Here is a 22,045-nt window from a genome sequence, read left to right as displayed (position 1 = left end):
GTAGAATAATTATTTTATTTGTTTAAACACCAATAACAAACATGCTCTACATTGTGAAATATAGTGTTAGTGTTTTCTAATCATGGAAACAATATTATGTGTTTATCATGACTATACTACACATTATTAAGGTTTATTTTACTGACCCCTGTTGTTCCTAATAAGCCCACTAAGCAAATAACCCATTGAACCTCATATTAACTGAACTCCCTGTCCACTCTACATACTGGATCTATTTTCATTGCAGGGAGAAAATGAATAGCCAGACACCAATATGAATAAAGCTTGCAGGATTCAAAAATGTAATATTTCATTAACTGGTTTTGAAGTTTGAGGTGTAAATCTAAAACAAATATCATAATTGAGGTGTTTATGTAGTAAAATATAAAGCATTTTTAAGGGGCTTATTAAGAACACATGTGGGCTTAAATGGTACACATGTTCCTTATAAGCCCACTCAGGAATTTTCACATTTGCAATTAAATAAAGTACCTTAATACTATCAGTTTATCACAAAACACAACATGAGTGTTTAAATGAGAGATTCATCTTTGATTTAATACTTATTTTAGTGTAAGGCTGTTAGAAGACATTTTGGGTTGTGTGAGAAGAACCTCAATAAATTGTGCTTTGAAATGTCCATCATAAACGTCCTTTTAAAAAAAAATGATCACTCTAAATAGAGCTGCACATTTACAGAGCAGCGCACATGAAGTGTTTTCAGAGCAGTTCTGTGCTCTACAACTACATCTCACGCTCAGAGTAACAGATGTGCTCTGATTGGTTCAGTTTGCACTGAGCACGTCATATTTAAAGCACACCAGATTTGCTTGTTTAATATACAAATTATCAGTTGATATTAGGGCTGTCGATTTAAGGTGTTAATTCAGTGCAATTAATCATATAAAAAATAACAATTGATCATGTCTCCGGACGGTAATTAAGAATATTCCTACCAATTCAAGCTTGAAGTAGCATCTGTTTTCTCCAGGGGGCAGTAAGCGAAACTCCAGCAGTTAAGTAGTGGTGGTGATTTTGATTAATTTCAGTGACTCGATTATTTTGCTTCCAAAAAGATTCATTTAGATCATTCATTAATTTGTTTATTGACCATTTCTTTAAGTTACACCTCTGCACCTGTAGATGGCACCAAATGACAGTCTTTTAAGTAATTGCACTGAACTGAATGCAGTCATTCTCGACCAAAACAAGTCTAATGATCTTTTGTTCAAATTCTACTAAGCGACTTCAGCACTGTGTTAAAGCATCATAAGTATTTCCCCACAAATTACAATAAATCATGTCTATAATATTCTGAACTGCTGAGCATGATATTTATCAAGCTATACAAAAAAAGACTATAATATTAGACTAAAAATTCTTAATTCTTCATTTAATTCTTCAATTCTACAAAAAGTTTTCATTCATTTTTCCACATTCATAAATTGTGGATTCTGTTTTGTGCATAAATATAAACCTGTTTTAATGCTTTTCACCCCTTTCTCTCCTTGTTGAGCAGGATTGACTCACATGCCGATCTGAATGAATGACATGTCTCCTTGTTCATCATTTAGCAGATACTCATTCACAGACGAGACGGGTGAATCATTCATTTTGTTCAAGAAAGAGTTTGCCAGTACAATTGGTTTGTGCGGTTCGACACCTCTTATCTCGTTCAGACTCAAATGGCAGACTAGAGCTAGTTCAGTTAAGGGGTGTATTCTTTCAGTGGGTCGAACCAATGATATACTCCTTCACAGGCCACACTTGAATGCTACTGGCTCACGCTATAGTCAGTCTTTACAGACATGAAAAGTCACCAAAGCAGTCCCGTGCTTCTAACTACAGCTTACTGACTTTTGAAAGGGAATGATATCAGTGAGCGAGAAATACGAGTCAGTGTTTAGAGATGAATGATAACAATTTGTTCACTTAAAAGATTTGTTCAAAAAGACTGATTCATTCACACACAAAACATCACCACTGTTAAGGCAACATACATCTTATACAGAGAACAAATCACATTTACCCACAACAAACATGATGAGATGAGGACACGCCCTTGTGCCAAAACACAGCTTGATGAAGTGCAAATCTGAATGCAAGGATCTCAAGAGGTGTTTATCTAAGTTTCAAACTACGTTTAACTTGACACAGCTACGTAAAAATGCTGTTTATAACACGACGCAAACAAAGTGAGACTTTCCAAAGCCATCCGTCTGACACAGGTATACACTGACGCGTCCTTAGACAAGCCCTTATAATAAATATACAGTCTGCAGGAGTCTGCTCTGTCTTTGTCAGTTGTTGCGTTTTTCTCCAGTTCATTTTCCGGTTGATATCTTGTTTGTAGACGTTTGTTTTTGTTTCCCAGTCTTGCCCTGTTCCAGCGTTTATCCTGTTTTTGTATTTTGATTTATTTATGTATCATTAAAATTCTAGTGACATCCTTCAAACATTACAGAACAACTGACCATACAAAATGGATCTAGCAGCTTACTTTATTCAATTGAGCCATGCGGATTTACCCATCAAAGAATACTCCCATCTTTTCTGCACTGTTGCCAGCTAAACAGGATTTGCTGATTCCCACCTGAAATCTATTTATCGTATCATACTCACAGCTCACCGGTGGAGGGAATTGCCTGAGGAGTGTAACCTCACTTGGAGGGAATACGTGACGTTAACCCTTGAAACTCATTAGAGGATCCTCCTCACCCTACCCCTATCCCGGCACAGCCTGAGTCTGCTCCACGCCCTGTCACAGCCAGGCCTCTCGCGACCCTGTCTCGAAGCCTCCCAGCGGTGCCAACTCTGCCCATGTTCACAACTAAAGAGGTAATTCCCATGTCTCTGCCCATGCCCACGGAGGTCGTTCCCAAGTTTCTTCCCATGTACACGACCACAGAGGTCGTTTCAAAGTGTCTGCCCATGTTCATGACCACAGAGGTCGTTCCCAAGTCTCTTCCAGTGTACACGACCTCAGAGGTAGTTTCCAAGTCTCTTCCCCTGTCCACGACCACGGAGGTCGTTTCCAAGCCTCTGCCCATATTCACAACCACAGAGATCGTTCTAAAGTCTCTGCCCATGACCACGGAGGTTCACTCTTTTGTTTCCCCAGACTACATTTCCAATAATTCACTGCCCTCAACACCACCAGCTGTTCACAATGGTTTTCACCTGTCTTCCATTACCTCATTTATCCTTGTGTATATAATGCCCTGATGTCTGCTCTGTCTTTGTCAGTTGTGGTGTTTTTCTCCAGTTTATTTTCTGGTTGATATCTTGTTTGTAGACGTTTGTTTTTGTTTCCCAGTCTTGCCCTGTTCCAGCATTTATCCTGTTTTTGTATTTTGATTTATTATTTATCATTAAGTTTGCTGCACCTAGATCCCACTCTTGTGACATCCTTCAAACGTTACAAGTGGGTTGAGACCGCTTTCACAAAATATACAAAACAGGTTCAATGTAGACAGATACAATATGTATTTATCTGTCTGTTTCTTTGTGACTGAAGCTGATTGATAAGACTTCCTTAGCAAGGCCTCATACACACTAGAAATGTCAATAGAACCGGTACTTCGGTACAAGTTGATACTAAACTAAAAAGATACCAGATACATTATACCGGTGTTTCTGCTGTACCGAAAGTACAGAGCACCAACTTAAAGGAATATTTTTCCCTAAAATTGTAATTCTCCCATTATTTATTCACCCTCATGCCTTCCAAGATGTGTGACTTTTTTCTTTAGGAGAACACAAACAAAGATTTTTAGAAGAATATTTCAGATTTCATATTTCATGTTGGTCCATACAATGCAAGTGAATGGTGACCAGATCTTTGAAGGTCCAAATATCACATAAGGCATCATAAAAGTAATCTATACAACTCCTGTGGTTTAATCAATGTCTTCAGGAGATATGATAGGTGTGGGTGAGAATAGACCAAAATATAACTCCTTTTTCACTATAAATCTTGAAAGCAGTTTATTTGGCAATTTGATCATGAGTTTTGATCTTTGATGATCTTTCATCATGATTTCAAGCTTCCTAGTGTTTGATGCTTGCGCAGAGCGCTATATGGTGCTACAGGAAGTGTAATAAAGCTTGAAATCCAAGCTCTATTATACTTCCTGTAGCGCCATCTAGTGCTCTACACTAATACACACACACACACACACGTATTTACCTTCTTCTTCTTGGTGAGTTTCTTGGAGGCGTCGGCTTTCATGGCAAGTGTGATCTGAGGCTCTATCCTGCGGCCGAATGGAGAGGGCAGCGTTTCCTCCAAATGCAACTTCTTTACTTTGGGCTTCCCAACCTTCCCCTTTACCAGCTTCACGGCCCTCTTAGAATTCCCACTATCCTTCTCCTGCTCCTCCACATGCTGCACACAGAGACATAACTCTCACATGATTCATCAGGTTACAACAGTGCTGGATTTTCAACCCAGTCGTAAACCAGTGTGAAAGAGACTTACGTCCAGCTCCTCTATGAAGACGGCCAGATCTTCTCTCCACAGATCCTCTGAATTCTTCCTCTGCAGTTCATTCAGCTCTGCTTTCTGCATGACACATTAAACAGCACACACTCACAGTTAACAGTCAAAACTGTATACCTGCTGGGAACTGGATTACACTACAGCATGTAAGCTATGGGAGATTCATCTGCCAGAAGAGCTGTGCCAGAGCACGACTGATGTAAAATATACTTCCGCATATTGAGAGAGCACAAAGTTACATAGTGAAGCTTTAAATTTTGGTCTTTTCTTCATACAAAATAAAATGTCACATTTGCATGAAAGAACTGAATGTATGAGTGATGATTCTAAGGACAGATGTACCTTCATGTCTCTCTGTTTGAGGAGCTCCTCCACCTTCTCTTTGGTGAGACACCACAGTGGCATGTTGAGGATGTAATTGAAGTTTGGTCCAGATGAAGAGCCAGAGTCTACTGAACTGTCACTCTTATTACCCTCACCATCCTCTTCCTCCAATGACTGACATCACCATCAGCCCAACCAATCAGAGAGAGACAGTGAAGAATGGAGTTGGAGTTGTCTCATTAGAACACTACAAACTATGAAATCCGTTTCAACATTAAATGAACAGCAATCAAAGTAACCTAAACATATATATATATATATATATATATATATATATATATATATATATATATATATATATCAGGGTTTCCGTTGTCCGGTAATTACCGGACATTGGCCGATAAAAAATTAAATGTCCGACAAAATTAAATCTCTCCGGTCAAATTGTCCGATTAAAATTGCCTAATAATCCCGTCCCCCTAACACAATCTGAATTTGAGAATAAGCCTAAAATGTATAAAGCAAAAATACACGATCTCTTGCTATGTTATAAAGGAACAGGCTCTATCGTTTGAAAGTTATGAAACAACATCGCATGCTGCATTTCAAATAAAGCGCACGCCTAAAACGGCTGCAATATAGACCTAAACAACGAGCGATTGAGTGAGACGTTTCAAATATGGCCAGGCCCAGGCAGACTAGCTTTAAAAGCTTTTTTCAGAGGCCAGACGATGGTGAATCAGGAACATCTCATTATAGATAGATCAGTGCTTCTAAACCGCGCATTCGTGCAGTTTTTTTCTCTATCATCAAAACTGAATAGCCTATGTTCATCAGTGCATGGTTACAGTCTATATCAAGCAGGGACACGTTTGTGTGCATTTTATTTTGTGATTTCACGGAATTAATAGAGAGTCTCCACAACGGCGATAGATTGAAACGCGCGTCCTAGTGAAGATTGCGCAACTTCGCGCAGCGCGTCGTCCATGCAACTGATAGCAGCGGACACGACGGCTCAGCTTGATTTCAAAAACAACAGATTTTAGCGCTAGATCTCTTATTTAATAACGGACTAAATGAATGATCTGCTAGTTAACTGGAGATGTTTTATTTATTTGTATTAGGTACATCCGTGCCTCAATGTTTCAAAAAGTGAATGTGTGTGAAACCACAGTAAAAAACAATTGGCGTTGATTGACGCCAATCGGACGTTCATGTTTTTTTTTTCGTCTATTTGAAAGTTAAGCTAATAATAATATGTTGCATTCTATACGGCCTGATTATGTCATTTTTTAAGTTACATAGACTGCCTCCAGTTTTCCTCAACTTGACTAATTAAGAGGCGATATATTTGACCGGCATATCATCAAAATGTCCGTAAAACGAAACCTCTGCCGGTCAACATGCATGCACATTAGTTGAATCAGAGTTTTTTAGTGTGATCGGAACTAAAGAAGCACATATATATTTTTATACCATTGTTTTCAGATTTTAATGTTTATTTGGCATGTTCTTTGATCGTAATCTTGACCAACCGTTTTAGAGATTTTGGTATTTCCCCATTCAAGCCACTTGTTTACATTGAAAACAGTTGCCCGGGAGTGTTCCAAAGATGGCTGCAAAGTGTACTGACTTTCCCTGAAAGGGGCTTTGGTTGTGCGCAGCACATGCAGACTATATTTATTTAAATAAATTACATTCTTTTGCAGCCTGTTAATCACACTTGGTCATATTGCCATTAGAATTGTATTATTTGTCAAATTGTCATTCAGTCCATCCCAAAAATGTAATAATCTCTGAAATTCAAATTTGTATGACTCAATCCTGCTGTTCCATCCACACATAGGGCCCTACCTGTTCTTGTACAACATAAAACTCCTATTTTACCATCAAATCTACTTCAAAGTGTAAACCATCCCACCAGTTACATGAGTTTCTTTAGCATATTTTTGAAAACAATAATGAATCATAACAAATTAAATGAACAAACTGGAAATAGTGAGCACATTTCAAATTTCATGATGCATCATTTAGTAAAGAACACTATCAAATCAACCCATTGTCAACAAATATGTACACGGCTATCACATACCTTCTCCTGGGCTTTATTCCAGGCAGCAACAGGGTCAGACTCATATCCTTTCTGTACCAGCAATCTGATCAGATCTCGCTTTGATTTGTTCTCTGGAAAAATAATACAGACTGCTAAATCACTCTGACAGTACCTGACTAGTGGTCGACCGATATGGGTTTTTTAATGGCCGATATCTAGAGAGCAGGGTGGCCAATAGGCCGATACAATGCCGATATATAACACAGTTTAAACATAAACATAAAATTGCTAAAAATAATAATAAACTTTTATTTAGCACTGTATATACTCAATTTCACACAAAACTTTAACTTTCTTCAGAATCAGAAGAATCAGAATCAGAAAAATATATTGTATTTTAAATGGTAAATAGCAGTTTGTTCTGATTTCTGTTAAGTCATCAAATTTTAAGTAATTTACTTACGCATGAAGAAATTTGTAATATATTAGGAAGAAGGAAATAACAGTACACACAGTAGTCCAGCAATCATGGATGGCTTGTCCATGTTAGCAAACGCATTTTCTCAAAAAATCAAACCAGTTGTACATACAATGAATAGTGAATAAGACATTTACTTCAAGCACATGTGAAGCACTTTTACTTTGAATCTGCACCAGAGACTACTTAGCAGAGATGGGCCATTAAATGAATTAAATGTTTCTATTAAAATGAATGGGAGAAATTATAATGGCCAACGGATGTACAGATAGGAAGCCCCGCCTTACAGGTAAAAGAGTCAATCATCTTTTAGATACAGACATCGCCTGTCAATCAACTTGAGAACGTGCATGCGCATTAGCAATAAAAGCTGGGTTTTTTTGTTTTTTTTTTGTGTAATCTGAGGTAAAGAAGCACCATTTATGATACCAGTGTTTTCAGATTTACTGCTGATTTGAAATATGTTCTTTGATCGTAATATTCTCCAACCGTTTTGGAGATTGTGGTCTTTTTCTTTCAAATAGATAGTCATGTCACTCGTTTACATAGAAAAATAGCTGCCCGAGAGCGTTCCAAAGATGGGTGACAGTGGACTGACTTGCTAGAATGATTATGGTTGCACTTTGGTGCGGATCCAGCGCGAGCAGCAATCTCCTGCCAGTTTAAACAGCCTGGATCGCCTGCTTGTACTGTGCCCACAGACCATCATGATTTGTGAATCAGAGGAACTTTTGATCCTGATTCTGAAGTTTTGCTTCTGGCTGATAGAATATGCACTTCAGAGGAAGCTGTTAGATGAGTGCTGGATTTTTGTTCCTGAATTACATCTGTTTAAAATAAATATCTGCATATTTGCAAACAGAATCTAAGTTTTATTGATATTTGCCTTTAATCAGCACAAAAGAACATTAAAAGTGACAGGGACTGATAGAATATGTGCTTTAGAGGAAGATTTATGAGCACTCCACAGGATGCTGGATCTGCCCAAGTTTTGTGAGGTTAGTTTATTATATCTCTTTAAACGAGATATGTGCATATTAGCAGATGTCTATGCAGTAGGTATACATGTTATTAGCTTAATTGATATTTGCCTTTTTATCATTAGACAAAACAGTTAATAGTTAGAGGGAACTGATGAGCAGAGAGAGAGGAAGAATGAAACAGACGAGCACTTTAACATTATGAGCTCAAACACGTCTGCGTCCGACTCGGCTCTGATATGCAGACTGTTTAAATGACACTGTGTTGCACACCGGTCTATTATTGTAGTAACATGATGCACGTAACGACAATATGAACCATGACTGGTCGTTTACATTTCTCAGTCGCTTCACATGCAAGCATGCGATTTTCACCATCCTCAAGAAAAAAAACGGCAAACAGGAATATTTATCACCTCTGCTATATATCGGTCGACCACTACACATGACATTCACTTGAACATTGAAAACATTGAACCGTTGAGTGTGATGTCTTACAACAATAAACGTTTGAGAATGTGGCAATATTATAGAATGATTTCACTTTTTAATGGGTTCTTCATTCATGTGTCATCTGCAGTAAGGCTGTTTATTACTGAACTCAACTTAAGTAGAGAATCACAACAGAACAATGAAATTGGATAAATTACAGATAAACATCTCACCGATTGATATTTTCCCTTCAATTTTCTCGAGCACAAATCGAGCTTGGTTGGAGAGTTTGGCCGCCTCTGCTCCCAGACTTCCCACAAGCCAGTCCTTCCTCAGTTTATAATAGTGCAGTCGCAGCTCGAAGAACTCCTTCAGGATCTCCTGCACGGACTCATAGCGTTTCAGACAGCCCATGTGATCAAACAGCACCTGCAGAAAACACCAGTCAGGTCAAGTCATTTTTACTTGTTTAGTGCTTTTCATAACAAACATCATTTCAAAGCAGCTTTAAAGAATCATGCTTTAACTGAAAATCATGCCTTAAAATTTTCACCAGAGAGAGATGCTCAGAAAACATGAACTCGATACAGTGTAATGTGGAGTCATCTTTACTGAGGGTTTACTTACATTAAGTGCTTTATCACTTTATTATAGATTTCAATATTACAATAAACAAAATAATTTGTGTTTTTAAAGTTTTTGATTTTGTCCATACCATGGAGTTGCAGGTGAGAGACGACTGCAGTTTGAAGACCTTGTGAAGACCGGCTGCCTCTGCCTGTGCCAGCTTCTCCTCTGTCATACGCACCACAAACTTCACTGTGGTGTCAGTGTGGTACTCCTTATAGTCACTGATGAGAGGAGGAGTTTTATCTGTGCCTTGCAGCATGGGCTCCAGAACTGACTCCTTATATGCCTGAGAGAGACAAAGAGAAAGATAAAGACACCAATATTACAATAAAAAATATCTCAAGTCCAGTTTCTCAAAGTCCTGACACCTGGTCAGGTGATCTTACCTGAGTCCAGGTGCGAACAGGAAGTTCAGTGATCTCAATGGTGTTTTTATCAAGGACACACACTTCTCCACTGACCATATACTGGTTCTGTCCCAGCTCGTGAATAACACCTTTAAAGTTCTTGTAGCTGGGCAGCTGAGCAACACAAAATAAAAACACAAAATAAGTTACACTAATAGTTATTTTGCACACTTCATAAGGAGCAGTCACGCTAGAGAACTCTGACCTTCAAATTCATACAGAGAAAATACATTTGACCAATATAAAATCCAAAGTTGTGGGTACTGATACAGATTCTAATTCATTTCCATATTCAAATCTGATTCATTTGGGTTTATTTCAGTTATAATGTCCATTTTGCTTACATATGAAAGAAATTCTCTTAGCTGATGCTGTTAATTATTAAAGGGTAACTAAACACCTGCTCAGAGTCTGACTCCACCCACTAGAAATATTTGAAAATGCTGGAAAAGTGGGCAGACCCCGGCGGGGATAGAGGGAACGAACCGAGTGCGGGGCTGAGCGGGGGGGGCACCTGAGACTTGTAGTGACGGATTAATTGACAGCTGCTGTCAGACTCTATGTTATTATTATTCCTCACATGGTCACAAGACGACATGTACATGAATCTGGCGTGGTGAGCTGGAACCTGCTTACGTCAGCTGTCACCGCTTAAGTCACAAAGTACCGCAACAGCCAATAGGAAAATTCAACTGCAGTAGCCACCGTTCAACCTGAAGAGGGCAGCACTCGTTTTTACACCATATATTGTAGAATTAAAACACTTTATACACAAATGTCAAAACAATTACTTGAATCAATGACCAGTACTAATAAAGCCCCATGCTTACAGATCATTAACTAAAAAAAGTTGGTTTAGGGTTTAGTTACCCTTTAAGTTGACCTTCTAACTCGGAACACTGTGAAAATATTACTTTTACAAAAATACCATGTATTCCATAAATAAATATATCTTGAATTTACATATATTAAATTTCATATACATGTAAGTTGTATGTACATTGATATGTAAAACAAGTGCTAAAATGGTTCTGTCTCTTTAAAGGCCAAAGTATACTTTGGTGGTCTGCGTTGCTGAGTACTCCGCACATGTGTGACACAAATTCCGTCATTAACACAGTCTGCATGATTTTCCTAATCTGTGTGTGTCGAACACTTTATTATTCACTTGTGCAAGATGACCCGGGACGTGGAAAAATTAAGTATTCCAGAGCAAATGGATTGCATGGATCTTGCCTTTGGACAAACATTACAAGGAACGAGTCAAACTTTTACAGTCAACGCTTAGGGTCAACTAGGCTGAAAAGAAACCAACCTTCAAAAAATTGTGTTTATGCAACCCATTTAAAAAACGTAATCTATTCCAAATCCGACGCTAAATTCAGGTGAATAAGGGCATTTAACTGCGACATGCTCTCCTTAAATTATTGAAAATTATTAACATTAAAAATAGAACATGACATGCATACAGGTTTATTCATTGAAAACAATTGAATGAATAGTGCAGGACCAATAAAGCAACCCTAATAGCATGTTCTAAATGGAATTCACAAAGTAAAAGTTACTTAACATATTAAAACAGTCAGGAGATTGTTGAAAATAATTAATAGGTAGGCTAAGCCAAATCTATGAGAGAGAAAAAAATGCCCTGAAAAGTTGTGAGTATTTCACGACGTGCAGTCGTGCTTAAGCAATTGATCTAATATGACAGCTGTTCTGTAAAGAACATTAACCACTAACAGTTACGATGAAAAAACAAATAGCTATAGGATAGAAAAAATACACCTGTGATGTAGCCTAAAATAAACCTAATGTATTCTAAACATGATGTGCACACAGAATAACAGAAGTTTAACCCATTAAGCAGTTGGCACCTCGTTGAAAATAGCCTTCTTAATCAGCAGATACATTTTTTTTAATTCCTTGCCTCAAACAGCAATATTAACACGTCGACATGGTCCGGTGAATGCGGGACCTGACTCACCTGAGGCAGATATCCTGCTCTTGAACAAGCCTGCTCAGCGGAAAAATAACTAACAAGCACACAGATTTAAAGAAGACTCAAATATGAAAATATTCCACTTTCAAGCCAACGTTTTGGAAATCCACTTCCCGCACCACCGTCAAGTGATTTCTATAGCTACTTTGCTGAGTTTTCCTGTCTAGCCAGAGGACATTTTCCTGTATCCCACGAGAGAGAAGCAGGCCCAGGCTGAGTTGAAATAAAATTTTGTATCTGCTCCAGATATCCTCTTTTTTTGGTATTATTAATTATATTTAAAATGTTAAACATTAATATGACAGTAATTTAAGTGCAGCTTGTGTAAAAATATAGTCAAACGTAAATGTGTAAAAATGTTGAATAGTTTAATGGGGAAAAAGTAAATCCTGTGCTGAATGGTCAACTATTCTCACACATCCCTACTCAACACACAGTGAAATAACCTTGCTGCTGAACTTCATCTCCTCTATATGACGCAATCTGAACATTTACTAGCAGTACAGAACTTTTTTGTTGTGTAGTGCTTCAAAATTGTCAGTTTGGGGTGGGATTATCAGTCTGCGTAAATTTGCCCACATATGCAAGTGAGCTTTTTATTGGGTTGCATGCAGAGTAAGAGATCGATCTTGGGATTTTACGAATATATATCAGGTTTGTTCAAATAAAGATTGTGATTAATTGGAAAATCAATATATTAACCCAACCCTAATATAAAGGAAATAAAAAATAGACATTTGCACTAGGGCTGAGCGATATGGATAAAAGATCATATCTGAATGGTGAATGGTGATACACTAAATACATATCTCTGTATTTTCGACGAAGTGGGCAAATGTACAGTTGTAAGTCAAAGCCACTAGTGAGATGGTAAATGAAGCTTGCAACATGCTTTGTTTCAGGGCAGAAGACTTTTTGCCTGCGAAGGCATTGCGGCAGGGGTTGCAGCCGCAGCACGAAGTTTAACACACTCTTCATACTCAAAAAATCCCACAATGCACTTTAAAAACCAGGGAGCATCAGTGCTCAATATGTTCCCATACAAGAAACGTCTTCGTGTCTTTTGAATGAGCACAAGTGTAAAACTATGAAGTCCAAGCATTATTTTCTCTTAAAAAGAGATATTGTTTGTAATGTCTTTCATTCATAATTACCATGAAAGTGAAACAATCTTTTAAATATTTAAGTTGTTAAATTTTTTTTTTAAATACACTCCTTTATATTTGTATTTCTTTTTGCCATTCATGTTATAATAGACCTTTTTCACAGACTGTGATGACGTGTTTTCGCCTTATTTATCAGTGTAAATCTCATCATTTTTTTATATTGTACATTTTTTGAAATATTGAGTGCAAATGTAATACATTATGTTTTGTGTTATATTACCCTGAAATTCATTTTAAAAACTAATTACCACAGCTGTGAGGGGTTTCTATCACAGCTGCTGAGAGAGTGACAGTAGATTTGGCATCTTAATCCTGCTCTCTATTTTTTTTCCATTCTGGAAAAACACTGGCACAGCTTTATGGAAGAAACGGGTAATGTAACGCAACATCATGTCAACTATATCGATATAAACAGTATTGTATCATCCTATATCTCATTTGAAAATATTTCATTATATCTTACAAAGTCGATATACAGCCCAGCCCTAATTTGTACAGCAATAAATATAATTTTACACAATGTCTTGTACATAGCGACCAGACTAATCTAGACACAATTTCTTGCTCAAACATTTTGTGAGTTTGAGGTAGGATTATCAGTTTCCGAACAATGGAAGTGAGTGTTAGAAACTTGTTTGAAAACAGTCTTGTGCAATTATGTTGGTGCCACTAGTAGTGCAGAAATTACTCACTGCACCTCTATGAAATGAAGCTTGCTACACTAAACAGTAATATAAACAAAATCAGAAATGCTTTGTCATCTCAGCAAGCAAACACTTGTACCAAAACTGTCAAACTAGCAATGATCATTGCAAGCATAAATGTTTTACCATGGGTAGTGTGTCCTGATGGTTGAGCATACGGTTGATGTTGTTGACGATCTCTCGTGGGTCATAGTTGGGGATCTTACAGGCCCAGCCAGTCCCGATGCCCTCAGCGCCATTCACCAGCACCATAGGAATGATGGGAATGTACCACTCTGGCTCCACTTTCTGGTTGTCATCATACAGGAACTTCAACAGACTTGAGTCCACCGCAGGAAACAGCAGTTTGGCCAATGGACTGGGAGACAAGAGAAAACCATACATATGAATATCCTGAAGATCTCAACATCTCAATAATATTACACATCGAACAGCCCCAGCATGCACCAGTGCACATTCTCTAACCACACAATTTTCCAAAACTAAACAAGTCTTACCTGAGCATGGTGAAGATGTAACGAGGACTGGCAGCATCTTTGCCGCCATTGATGCGAGTACCAAACTGGCCGAGAGGCTGAAGGATGTTGACGTTGTTGCTGCCCACAAAGTTCTGGGCCAAATTGACGATGGTCATCATCAGGGCTTGCTGCAGGTAAGACGAAAATGTTTATTTAAAAAAATAATGTTTCATATCTGTCATTCTGTTATCAGAACTTAATAATATTCCTGCCAAACTATTTTATTTTGAGTCACAATACTTTGAGCTATTTTGCAAATGTATGAATTAGAATTCTGAGGAACAACCCATATGTTGGTGACTGAAGAAAATATTTGCAAAATTTGCAATTAAATCTGAAGTATCAGGAGATGATATCGAGAGCTGCACCGAGGTACCCCAAGGCTCAGTCCTGGGTCCTTTCCTGCTCATCCTCTACGCAACAGATTTCATATAAGACAGGCTAGTATTACCTGCACTCTAATGACTACTTCCATCACAGGCTGCATCAATAGATGAGTCTGACAACAGCAGCTACAAGTGAGTCATGGTCAGGCTGTACAAGTCACCACAGAGTTGTCAGAAACACCTATGAGCAGGTCCCCGTGGAAATTGCATGTGCAGAGCTCTGCAGAATTTCAGAATTCAAGTGCTTGCATGTTTGCATGTTCGTTTGCAGTCCATATTAGATGTGGCTGCTGTTTTACACTACATTCCCACTCACAGATAAATTCTGTTTGCCTGTCTACATATCTAACACTACACACTTTCCAATATTTAATGACCAGTTATTGTATTGTATTTAATGAGCAGTTAATGTAATGAAAGGTTGATACAAACTTCGCCATGGTGGTACGCAGACATCTCAGCCACAGATCCAGCCAGCTGGGCCACCTTGACTTCTCTCTTATCATTCCTCTTCAAACAGGTGAACAACACCTTCCTCTGACCAGGCTTCAGACCTGCATGTTTCCATACAAGCAGCAGTTGTTGATTTTAAATATAAATAACCATAATTTAGGTTAAACATGATCAAGACAATTGTTTTAAAACACACCGTCAACAAGTGAGGGAATAGATCGCTCATTGTCTGAGTTGGAGAAGAGAATCAGCTCTTTGTTGATGAAGTCGTTGTAGGACAGGTGTCGTGTTGAGGTGCCATACAGGAATTGCTGTGATGCGAAAACAACAATAAAAGATCAGAAACATTCATCAAGTCCCTGTTAGGAGCTCAACTGTTGAGTACATTTATAAGTATATAAGTATATCATGTAAGTATACATTTGTAAATGCATACATGGTAGTATTTGTTCAAACACATTTAATTAATGCTGATTTTCATTTTTAAAAATTAACTGGGTTCTGACTGGATGGGGATGTTCAAAATTATCGAGAAAATGTTGTTTATCTTTTAATTTTGGGGTGAATTATGAACTTGACATGTTAAGTTTCAGTAGCACATCTTTATGTATAAAAGTTCACATGACAATCATTTTGTCCTCTTTTATATGCTGATAAATTGATGTGACAATAATTTCTCCTGCGTGAGAAGGAGTGTGTGATTGACAGCTGTACCTCAGGTAGTCCATGCATCCTCCTCTGCCGTCTGTCCTCCATGAAGTTAGTCAGCCACTCTTTCCTGTCATCTGTTTTCTTCTTACTGAATGCCTGATCACATAATACACACAGTCAACCAGATGTCTGATATAACTCAGACAGAACACAGCACCCAATACAGTAGAAACACAATCCAACTGAGTGTAGCCCTGAACTAGGCATTCACAAACCAGAGTAAAACTGTATGTAGTGCAAAACTAACCAGTGTGATGGCAGCGTCATCTTCTGTGCCGTTGTATTTGAACATAATTCGATGTCTCTCCATGTCAGCAAAATACTCTTTTGCCTCTTTGCTTGTGCTGGTACCCAAACCTGACAGGTATGAAAGAAACAAACAATTGTGAACTCCTGTTGTTTTTAGTTGCAGTCTCTTTGAAATAAGGAGTCCAAAGAAAACAAACCTTTGTAGTACTTTATGTGCCAAGTTTTATAACTTTCTGTGTGTTTCTTCCACTCCTCAAACTCTGGAATGCTATAGAAAGCAACCTCCTGCTTGTTCTTATTGGCCTGCAGAGAACGTTTTAGAGTTAAGTGTAAATTATATACAGCAGCAATCTGAATGCTTGTGTGTTGGACGCAGCAATGGATGAGTGTTGTACCTTGACGATGGGGGTAATGAACTCCTCCAGGAAGGTGTGCTTCAGCAGAGATGGCCAGTTATGATGGAAGAAGTTAATGAGGAGACCTTTGATGTGAGAGCCGTCTTGATCCTGAGAGTACACAACACAAATCTTACTTACTGTAATAGAAACGTCCCTGCATATTAACTGATCAGCAAGAACTCATTCTCTTAAAAACACACCTGATCGGTCATGATCATGATCTTTCCATAGCGTAAGCTCTTCAAGGACTCTGGGTCATCATAGCTCTTCTTGTACTGAAGACCCACAATCTTAATGATGTTGTTGATTTCTGCATTCTCCATGATCTATAATCAAAACAGGGGTCAAATCCCAATAATGTAAAAAACTAAATTGGCCCAAAACTATTGTTTCTTCAACTTTTCATGTCCTATGGGTTGATTTAAAGAAACTATGATCATATAAACAAAGAGTGAAATAAACAAACCATTTAAATATTTATTGTGTAAAAATGATTTAGATAAATATTTCAAAAAACACGACTGGCCCACAGTTGTGCTGCTATTCACACCACACCAAACAATTTTACCCCTAAAGTTTTTACAAAAGTTAGTGTACTTGGTAACCAAGTGGAACAAAAACAAAGACATTGAAGAAAACAAAGAGAAATCAACGGAAATATCACTAGTGAGCAGAAGATGTTTTCTGGCCATCATTTCCAATCAAGATGTAATTTTGCCAAATTATGCAAGAAGTGTTACAATATTATTTAATTGTGTGCATTTAGGATACATAAAATGTTAGATATGAAATTAGCCTTAGCAAGACAAAGGAGTCTTTCATTTTATTTCAAAAACTTTAAAAATGTCATTTTCGTCAGCGTCATTTCCAGCACAGAATTCTATTAAACACAAAACAGATTTTGAGATGTGCTGGAAAAGAAAAAAAAAGGACAAAAATTGCATATATCACCTGTGATGCGTGTGCATACACTGTCGAATATGGTTAGCCAAAACATTTTAAAACTAGTGAGAGTAAAAAAAAATGTCACTTTCTACAAATCCACAGTGCTAAAAGTTCCCAAACACCAATACATCTGTATTCTTATTATTTATTTATCTAACTTATCTTATCTTATTATTAATTTTTTTGATTTTGGGGTGAAATGTGACCCATACATGTTTTAACTGGTTTTGAGATTCATCCACATATGCTTTAAAAAAAGCTCTTAAAGTCATATTGTCTCCTGGAGGTTTACTGAATCTCACCTGTTTGTGTGTGGCCTCCCTCACATTGAGCATTTTTCCCCTGAGTGGAAAAACTCCGTATCGATCTCTCCCGATCACTCCTAAACCAGACACGGCCAGAGACTTTGCTGAATCTCCCTCAGTCAGGATCAGAGTACACTCAGTAGAGTGCTTCCCACCTACATGATACAGAGATCAAACAGCACACAGTCAAGGAGAAGCCTTTAACATCTTGAAAACACAGAAGGACTAAAGCTGCATAAAGATAAAAGTAATGCTGCCATGCATCAAGATAATGTAAACGAGAGCAGAAAATAAGTATTAATCTGCCAAATCAAAAGCTGAAAATGTCTCAGTGCACACCATGACTGTCCTGACAGACCTGTCAGAGCGGTTTAGGTGTCATGAACTCACCAGCATCATTGGCGTCATCTAGTTTGGGGATTCCTTTAATCTTGCTGTGTTTGACAGAGGAGCATTTCTTATTCAGCTGCGTCTGAGCTTTAAACTTCACCCAGTTCAGGATGCTCTCCACAATACCACAGTTTGTGGCCTGTGAAAGGACAAATTACTCTTCAGAACCACAACTCAAGGGTTATTAATACGTTATTACACATTGAACTGCTCAATGTGGACTTTAAGACATCCCAGCATGATTTTCTGTAAAGCTGCTTTGAAACCATGTGTATTGTAAACCGCTCTACAAATAAAAATGACTGGTCTTGACTCGAGGCCAGAAGCTCTTGAATGACATAAGTATTATAAGCACTTTCGAATATGAATTACAGATATCAATAATTCAATTTTCACTAGTCAAAAAGCTAATTCATGATGTCAGCAATGGAATTACTACAAGTGAAAATACTAATAATTTGATATCAGTTTGCACTAGTAAAAATATATCGAAAGTGAAAGTTCAACTAGTAAAACCTTAATGTTTAAAATCTGCAATTTCACAAGTAGAATTCACAATGTGTCATTCACTCCTGTTCAAAACACAATTAAAGATACCTAAAATAAATGTCTTAATATTTCAAATTCCAAATTTGCATATAGTCTCAGCTAATCATAGTAAAATATATGATATTTGATATCAATATCTATCTAATATCTATTCCTGATATCACCAATTGAATGACAACAAGAAAAGAAATGCAAATGTTTGACATCTGTAATTTACTTTTTACTAGTGTTAATTTCAGATATCAGGAAATGGGTTTCAGATACCAAAAAATATAAGATTAATTAAAGATATATTGAAAGGCTTTTTTTCTAATTACAATTACATGAAAGAATTTGTCATGGTTACTGTTGTAACCTCCGTTCCCTGATGGAGGGAACAAGACAATATAGTAACACTAGGGGTCGCTCTTGGGAGCCCCAAACACCTCTGATATTTGAGAAAAGGCCAATGGGAGTTGGCGAGTGGAATTTGCATACCACTCCCCCGAACATACGGTATAAAGGGGAAAGACACTGCAGAGCCCACACCCTGCCCGAAGGGGAGGTAATTGTGTGGAAATACGTCACATGGACTTACCACATGGTAGGTCCTACCCAGAGGGGATGGAGCTCTACAAACACGGGTTTACCAAAAGGGAAACAGTACCATGGAAGATACATCACAAGGGGTTACTCACAGGCAAACAGCTCATATGGAGCACCTACCCCAGTACAGGGCCTACTAGCACACGTACAGCCCTCCCTTTCACTGCGTGAGATCGAAGCAGAAGCGAAAAGCACGCACCGGACACAGCAACGACTTTTTAAGTCTTGGTCTGCCTCCTCATGGGGCACACATCAGAGCATTTGAGAAGTATTTCACACACTCTTCCGGACAGGAGCTGCACTGGGTTGATGTCGGGGGTGCGGCTCAATGGCGCTCGGAGTTCAATTGAATGACACACAAACGCACCGTTCATAGTATTTATATGTTATTTTAAAATTCCCTTATTTGGGCATTAAAATATGCTGCAGTTATCTGTTTATATTACATCAATTGTGAAATGTGCAGATATTAATTCAAAAATAAGAGAGATATATCCATTACAATCTCATTATAATTATCTATGATTTGTTGTACCACAATTCACATTATTATTAATGTTAATATGTAATTGCTGTTATTAGTGGTATGGCAAAAAATCATACAGTATATCTCTGATTTAAATTGGGATACTGACAAAATAGCACTGGGATGGATGAGTGACTGGTGAGAGATTAAGAGTGTGCATGTTTAAGTGAGTGAAACTGAGAGCGTGAATAATCGCTCCACACACCAACTGACTGTCACAACTTGCATCTTTATTTGATCTTTATACTTTTAACATCCGTTTGGAGTATCTTTGTCCTTTCCATGTCAGAATTACTACCGCAATGACTCTTGAAAATGGGAACCTTAATATTAATACACTTTATTCATCCACATTTTTAAAACAAACCGGCATATTCATCTAAATTACATCATGTCTGAAAATTTGATTTCTCGAATGCTTATAATTGCCAATAACTCACACTCTAATGGCGGAAGTGTCATGCTTCAAGGGCATAGCAAGTGCTCATTCGTAACAGTAGCAGTTTATGTGGGATTTCCTGTATGATACAAATAAAAAAGATCGGCCCTGAATCTGGTCACGATCGGATGAAATAATGGAAACCAGCCCTTTTGCATTAATTACAGATTAACTTAATTTTGAACAGTAGTGATGACAGAACAAAGTGAAAATGCAAGTTACATATATATATATATATATATATATATATATATATATATATATATATATATATATATATATATATATATATATATCTCTAAGATAAAAGATTCTAGTTGAAATAAAAACATTTTATATCAAGAAAGTTAATTTCCGCAGGTGATAACTTTAGGAAGCTTACCGCTCTGATGAATTTCTCAGTGAGTGCACATTTGGAGCCGAAGCTTTTGGTCTGTAGAGTCATGTTCTCCTTGGTCTGGGAATCAAAGGTTGGGTTCTCGATGAGGGCGTTCACAAACACCCATACATGGTTCTTAACCTGAAAAAACAAACAAAAACACAATGTTCCCTAATAAATGAACTAATTGCTCACCAATTAAGGTACTTAAGACTAACATATTCTTGACTTATCCTGAATAGATTTTCTAACTGATGAAAGTGTTGCGAAGTGAACGCTCACCTGGAATGGTTTGACGGAGACTCCAGCTTTGTTCTTCTTCTTCACCACTTCAATCAGTTTTCCAACTATTTGGTCCACAACATAGTCAACATGTCTGCCGCCCTGAGAAAACAAACAACTCGTGAGTATAACACATCGTTAGCATTTACTACATGCATCTTAACACCAGAGAAGAGGGAGGAAATGACAAGATAAAAAATGTTTGAAAAACAAAAGCTGAAGCTATTACAGAGTAAGCACAAAAACTTGAATATACATTCAGCCTTTATTCTTGAATCCTTAAGGGATTGTGTGTTAGACTTCAGATGTGCTGCTGTATAAAAAAAAAGTGTGTTTAAGAGACCTTAGTGGTGGCGATGCTGTTGACAAAGCTGATCTGCTGAAAGCCCTTCTCACTCATAGTGAGACACACTTCCCAGCGCTCATTCACAGTCTCATTCACCACCTTCAGAGCAACACCCGTCTCATCCAGCTTATCCTTCACATACAGATCCACATAACTGCGGAAACCATTCACCTGCAGCACAGGAAACAAACACATGACACGTGCTCTCACTGTCTCCTAAGTCTATTAGTTTCATCACACTGTCTGTTCTCATGAATAATCAGTTAATGTTAAATGGAAATGAGTGGCAGGTGACATACAGGCAGTTTCTTTCCATTGAGCAGGACTTTAACACCCCTACATGAGCCCGCCACGTCATACGCTCTGCGGGTCAGCAGAGCCACAATGTCCTTGTCCAGTTTCTCCATCTTGAATTTGGCCAGATCGGGCTGGAACGCGACACATGTAAAGTCATCCCCATCGAAGCACTTGATCTTCGCTTCGCTGGTCTTTGTCATGTTCCCCTGCCAAGTCTGTGGGTGAAATGAGGAAAGACAAACTGGAAGTAAATATTTAAGACATCCAGATGTTTGCTTGTTGGACAGATGCCCAAAAACAAGTCTGTATAACAAAGTCACAAGTAAGCCATCATTTTCCAATTCCAGATACCATTCAGTAAGCCTGTACCTGTTTGAAGCTGCGTTTGTACTCTTTGCAGGCCGTCTCAACGGTAAACTTTGTGCTGAATATGTTACAGAGTTTAGCACCATATCCATTCCTTCCACCTAGAGGGCAAAAGATCGACGAGTTATGTTGTACAATAGGGGCCCATGGACAACCGAGGCATAATGGAATTCTCCAAAATGAGGCAAAAACCATTAAAAGATCACACATTTTATGAGATGTTAACAGTTGAAAATAATGAGCAATC

At 37.9% G+C, this 22,045-nt stretch overlaps 1 protein-coding gene across 3 annotated transcripts in view; it reads right to left on the bottom strand.

Moving 5' to 3' along the window:
* Positions 1-22,045, bottom strand: part of top2b (DNA topoisomerase II beta) — a 55,979-nt gene that overhangs the window by 12,349 nt on the left and 21,585 nt on the right. For all 3 annotated transcript variants that reach the window (XM_052136616.1, XM_052136617.1, XM_052136618.1), the window contains exons 6-28: positions 21,802-21,899; positions 21,435-21,647; positions 21,133-21,306; positions 20,790-20,891; positions 20,511-20,648; positions 18,030-18,168; positions 17,637-17,794; positions 16,590-16,715; positions 16,387-16,497; positions 16,189-16,294; positions 15,990-16,099; positions 15,746-15,838; positions 15,228-15,342; positions 15,011-15,132; positions 14,172-14,320; positions 13,801-14,032; positions 9,785-9,919; positions 9,484-9,684; positions 9,002-9,197; positions 6,918-7,009; positions 4,844-4,999; positions 4,481-4,564; positions 4,190-4,387 (exon numbers count right to left, since the gene is read on the bottom strand). In XM_052136616.1, coding sequence (XP_051992576.1) covers positions 4,190-4,387; positions 4,481-4,564; positions 4,844-4,999; positions 6,918-7,009; positions 9,002-9,197; positions 9,484-9,684; positions 9,785-9,919; positions 13,801-14,032; positions 14,172-14,320; positions 15,011-15,132; positions 15,228-15,342; positions 15,746-15,838; positions 15,990-16,099; positions 16,189-16,294; positions 16,387-16,497; positions 16,590-16,715; positions 17,637-17,794; positions 18,030-18,168; positions 20,511-20,648; positions 20,790-20,891; positions 21,133-21,306; positions 21,435-21,647; positions 21,802-21,899 — 3,248 coding nt within the window. The remainder of the gene's footprint in view (positions 1-4,189; positions 4,388-4,480; positions 4,565-4,843; positions 5,000-6,917; positions 7,010-9,001; positions 9,198-9,483; positions 9,685-9,784; positions 9,920-13,800; positions 14,033-14,171; positions 14,321-15,010; positions 15,133-15,227; positions 15,343-15,745; positions 15,839-15,989; positions 16,100-16,188; positions 16,295-16,386; positions 16,498-16,589; positions 16,716-17,636; positions 17,795-18,029; positions 18,169-20,510; positions 20,649-20,789; positions 20,892-21,132; positions 21,307-21,434; positions 21,648-21,801; positions 21,900-22,045) is intronic.

This window comes from Xyrauchen texanus, chromosome 10 (assembly GCF_025860055.1).
Source record: "Xyrauchen texanus isolate HMW12.3.18 chromosome 10, RBS_HiC_50CHRs, whole genome shotgun sequence".
Taxonomy (NCBI): domain Eukaryota; kingdom Metazoa; phylum Chordata; class Actinopteri; order Cypriniformes; family Catostomidae; genus Xyrauchen; species Xyrauchen texanus.
Note: the sequence above shows the minus strand (reverse complement) of the source record. Positions and strands in the feature narration are given on the sequence as shown.